Source organism: Seriola lalandi, unplaced genomic scaffold, assembly GCF_002814215.2.
Source record: "Seriola lalandi dorsalis isolate HSWRI2012SDOR001 ecotype SW California unplaced genomic scaffold, Sedor1 jcf7180002053794, whole genome shotgun sequence".
Lineage (NCBI taxonomy): Eukaryota > Metazoa > Chordata > Actinopteri > Carangiformes > Carangidae > Seriola > Seriola lalandi.
Window position 1 is genome coordinate 78,856 of NW_019524347.1, and position 4,918 is coordinate 83,773.

A 4,918-nucleotide genomic window follows, 5' to 3' on the forward strand; every position below is an offset into this window, starting at 1 on the left:
AATGCATTCAGTGAGTGTGACTGAACTGCTGATGAGCAAAGAGGGTAACGATGACGTAAAAGTTTGACTGCTGGAGGAATTCAAAAACAAAAAATAAGATACTCCTGACATTTTTGCCTCTTCTATTCAATTTAGAAAAGCTATTCAATGTATAAAATATGAGTCTATTTAGTTAAATAAAAAAATAATTTGTTGTAATGTCAAACACAGATGGCTTTTGAATTGCTTTGCTCTTGTTACACCACTTCAAGCTGCATATCACCTTTTTAAAAATTATCCTGGGGGCGACCACATGTCACCGGATCATTTATCAGCAAGTGTTTCCTTGACTTTTTTCCTGAACAAAAAAAAAGGTGTATCCAATTTTAAAAATGAATACACAACAGGGCTGTACCTCCTGCGAGCCCATTATTATAACCCAAGATGAAGTAAATAACATTCCCATCTGGCTCATAGTTTGAAGGCGAGCGTAAGCAAGTGTGTGTGTGTGTGTGTGTGTGTGTGTGTGTGTGCTTATTCTGCCTTGCTGTTAAAATAAATCTTACAGCAGAGAGAGAGCATGCCAACTCTAGAGGGAACTGTACTGACTGAGTCGAGATAAGAAACACATGTGCATATACTTGCATTTGCATGTCAGCTTAACACAGCTTATTCTCTGTCTGTCTGTCTCTTTCTGTCTTCCTTTTAGCTCTCTCTTTCTCTAAATTTCTAACATAGAAGCCCTTTGTGCTCTCTGTCCTCTCACTCTTCCGTCGAATGTCCATGACTACTTTTCTGCAAATATAATTGTTATCAAATCATTAACTTGACCTTAACCTAACGTTTTAAACATCTGCAATTCCATGACAGGTGAGTGACCTGAGGAAAACTGTGTGATACAGACAGTATGGCAACTAAATTAACCCTTTTTTAATATATTTATTATACATGTACATTTTAAGCTTCTTTCTCTACAGCCACTATTTCAATCACCATTTCATTTACTTTATAGAAAAAAAATGAAGCCAGCATAAGCGAAGGAGAGGAGAGAATGAGGAGGACAAGGCCTGGAGGTGGGGGAAGCCCAGGAAGTGAGAAAAAATTAGGAATGAGGTAATGATGAGGTATGAAGTGCTGTAAGTAAATGTGGGAGTGTAGCAGGAGGACCCTTTTCAATTCCACACTGTTTTTAACAAGATTTTCCTTTGATAGAGGTAGTAAGACAATGGTTAGGTAACTAAATGTGCAGTATTGCAGCTGCATTGTGGTCCACTGAGGCAACTTTCACTGGAGAAACATTTCTCTGCTTCTTCTACAATGGATTTCTGCTTGTGCTTGAATGTTGGTGAAAATAACATTAATAAAAAAAAATTTGGAGTGCAACAACCATGCCATGTTGAAACCAAACCTGTTTATGGTATATTTTACATAGCTGGAAAATGTCTTGATAGAGACTAGTGATCTCAAATGAGTATTACCTTTCTTTGCTGCAGTACTAGTCCTCTCCTCTGGGGGCAGACCACTTCCTCCATCCTTCCAGTACGGGTTTAGCTCCAGTTTGTGTAAACCAGCCTGATGGAGCCACAAACACACATACAATAACAAAACAGGGAACAAATGCTAAAAGAACCAAAGCAGAGGGGAACTGAACTTTAAAAAGTGGATAAAACAGACACACACCTGTTCAATGGCCTGAGCCTTTGCCCTCTCCTCCTCTTTCTGTCGTTCTTTCTCAGCCCTCCTCTCTGTCGTGGACGAGGTCTTCATTGCCAGGAAGTCAAAGTTCATCCATTCATCTCTCTATAGGATAGACATATACAGTGAGGGGAGTTAAACAAAGAAAAAGCAAGGCGTATAGATTAAGAAAAGATAAATGACCATGGAACAGCAACTTAACAAGTAACAACTTTGCTCTCACACACACACGCACGCACGCACGCACGCACGCACGCACGCACGCACGCACGCAAAGGAAAAACAAATTTGCAAATTCATATTGATTAAGAATGGCCCCACAAGTGAGGCCTCGTATACACCATTATTTCTTGACACATACGCTCTATATTCAGATTGCTTTTTCTTCTCCATTGTGGAAAAGAGACATTACCATTGTCTTGAAGTTACTATTAAGAGGAAAAGAGAGGACTCTGTCAAAGATGGCAACTTTTACCTGGACATTCTGGGCTGGGCTGAGGTTGCTCTCTGAAGGCTTGGACTCATCAGAAACCTGCCAGGGTTTAGCAGCTTGTGTCTTAGGCTGAGCCTGAGCCTCAATCCATTCATCCTCTGAGCCCTGACACACAGAGAGAGAGAGACGGAAAAGTGTAGAAAAGAGAAAAACAGCACGAGATTATTATATTAAGACAAAAGGGTGGAAAATGAGTAAATGAATGAATGATTTAACTTTAAAACTCGCTGACAATGGCAGACTACTACCTACCTCTGAGCTGTCACTAGAGCCATCTCCGGCTTCAGCTGTCTTCTTCTCCTTCTTGGCCTTCTTCTTCTTCTCCTTTTTCTTTTTAGATTTCTTCTCTTTCTTCTTCTTCGTCTTCAAAGATCCCTCCTGCAGTGGGTTCAGATTCCATTAATTACATTTTTTTTCAATAATTGTGTCATTGTTTGTTACTAAGATATCTAGAACGTATTCACAATATATCCCGCAATAATCATTTGTCTCCTTTATTCTGGCTAATGTGTCTCCATCATGGCAGACCATGTTGTGTTAAGTATAACTGACTACATCAGAAGACATCATAGTTTTTGATCAGCATTATCATCAAGGTCGTCCCCTTTCTCCTTTGGATAATTGTTTTAATATAAATCATAATAGCAGTGAATGTGTAAATAAACGTTTAATACAATTACACAATACGGTAATGAACATCAGTGATCGCACTTTAAAAGTGTGGAACTACTGTATCAGTAGCACTGTCAACACAGTTTTGAGGTATAGTACAGTCATCGTTGTTATTAGCTGCTAAATGCGCTCACTCTTGGTTTCTCTTTATGCACAACTTTAAGTGAACAAAACTTTGCATCTTACGTCCTCTATCTGCTGCAGCCTCTGGTTGATCTCAGGGAGCATCCAGGTGTCCTCTCCTCTCTGCCTCTTCAGCTCCTTCCTCTTCTCTTCTCTGTCATACTGTTGCTTTGCCTGAATGACAGGACAGAAATAAAAGAGATAATTAGAATTTAAAAAAAAAAAATCAAAGTAAGGGTATAACAGATTCTGTGGTTTGAAATAAAAATCTTGATATAAAATTCAGATAAGAGTGTCTTCTGTTCAATGTATTTATTTCACATTTGTCTTTTTATTAAAAAACATTTAGGTACATTATGAGCAATTTACAACTAAAAGGGGAAAGGGAAAAATAATCAACAAAAATGTCCTCATTCATCTTTCATTTTTCCACTCATCTAAAGAAACCTCCTTCCCACTCTGAGCAAACAAAACCGTCAGACCACACACGTTAACACCCATTTATACATTTATACCTGAGACAGGTCACATACCAACTACAATCTCCAATCAATACATTTGTTAATTAGAGCAAATACTTACAATCACATTATGGACAAGTATGGAAAGGGAACAACAATTATAAAAGGTAAAGAGGAAAGTAAAGAAATAAAATTGTGTTTTTAAAAAGAGCGGGGGGCTTAACTAAAAGACACAAAGCATATATACATTTTAGGTGGATGGCAGAATTTGTTTTTTTCTTTTAAAAGAGGTTAAGAAAGGCTATCATTTAGAAAAAATAGCCATCCAATGAGCCATCCAAAGAAATTAAATTTTTAACAATTTAATGAAAACGAAAATGAAAACAGCTGTTTGTTTACCTTTTTAAATGGAGATTTGAACAAATGTAGAATACTGAAAATAACAACGAACAAAAAAGCGCTTCCAATATTTTTCAGTTATGCACAGGTTGAAAATACAATACAGTCAAAAAATGACTATTATGACATTCATGGGCATGGCAGAAAGTCCACAGAGAGATTTTCTCCTCATAAAGAAAGTAATGACAGTCTTCACATTGCCATGATACTGCTGAGGAGAGTTATGACTTCCAAATATTTGCGGATTAATGTGCCTTTAGCTTCACATTTATGTGTTTTGGATGCAACTAGTGACACTAAAATCATTATGAGCCAATTGCTCTTCAAACACATGTAGAATAAATCAGACCCTGCTACACTCTTTGCTTTGGCCAGTTCAAGCACAGGTGAGCCGGACAGATAATGTCTTTATAGCCTTTATTGCTCATCTACGGGAGACATCGTGTGCTAGTCTGTGTACCTGGCAACAGTACAAACAAAGCTGCACAGCAAAGGGATAACGCACAATTGGAAAACTGTGTGCATATGTGATAACAACAACGAAGCCTGTCCTAATCTTCATGGTGGGCACAGTGTATCGCTGTGACCATGACATAAAAGCTGTATAAACACTGGTGCAGGTCTCCTATCTGCCTCACTCAGTGTTTGTCCTATAACTCACTAGCTCCAGTTTAACCGTGGTCCGCCTGTCCAGACACATATTGTCAGTCTAATGTGAATACGCACGGGTACTCTGAGCTTTCCGAGTCACATGAAGAGATGGAAAGCGACAAGAAGATAACAATTTATATGACTGATATCCGCGAAAATTTGCTCGGCTCATCCGCACCTAAAGATAGCGTTCCCTGTTGTTAGCCTTCGTAGCTTGTTAGCTTTCATTCCGTCCGAGCAGTATTCACTTACACCATTACACCAAAGCAATTTTTTTTTAAAAAGCCAATATTATATAGAATTGTTGTTTCCCTTCCCCACAGTTCATACCTTTTCTAGCACCTCTTGTCGGGCCTGTCGTTTACTTTCCTTTCTTTTATCGATGCTGCTTGAACTCTCAAAACTCACTCCGTGCGCCGCCATGATACTGTCGTCAATGGTTTTG

The 4,918-nt window shown here is 38.6% G+C and overlaps 1 protein-coding gene across 1 annotated transcript in view; it reads right to left on the reverse strand.

The window, feature by feature from the left end:
- The window catches only part of cwf19l2 (CWF19 like cell cycle control factor 2), a 22,940-nt gene extending 18,022 nt beyond the window's left edge, over positions 1 to 4,918 (reverse strand). The window contains exons 1-6 of the mRNA XM_023401861.2: positions 4,804 to 4,918; positions 3,026 to 3,136; positions 2,420 to 2,545; positions 2,150 to 2,272; positions 1,660 to 1,779; positions 1,408 to 1,551 (exon numbers count right to left, since the gene is read on the reverse strand). Coding sequence (XP_023257629.1) covers positions 1,408 to 1,551; positions 1,660 to 1,779; positions 2,150 to 2,272; positions 2,420 to 2,545; positions 3,026 to 3,136; positions 4,804 to 4,896 — 717 coding nt within the window. The 5' untranslated portion in view covers positions 4,897 to 4,918. The remainder of the gene's footprint in view (positions 1 to 1,407; positions 1,552 to 1,659; positions 1,780 to 2,149; positions 2,273 to 2,419; positions 2,546 to 3,025; positions 3,137 to 4,803) is intronic.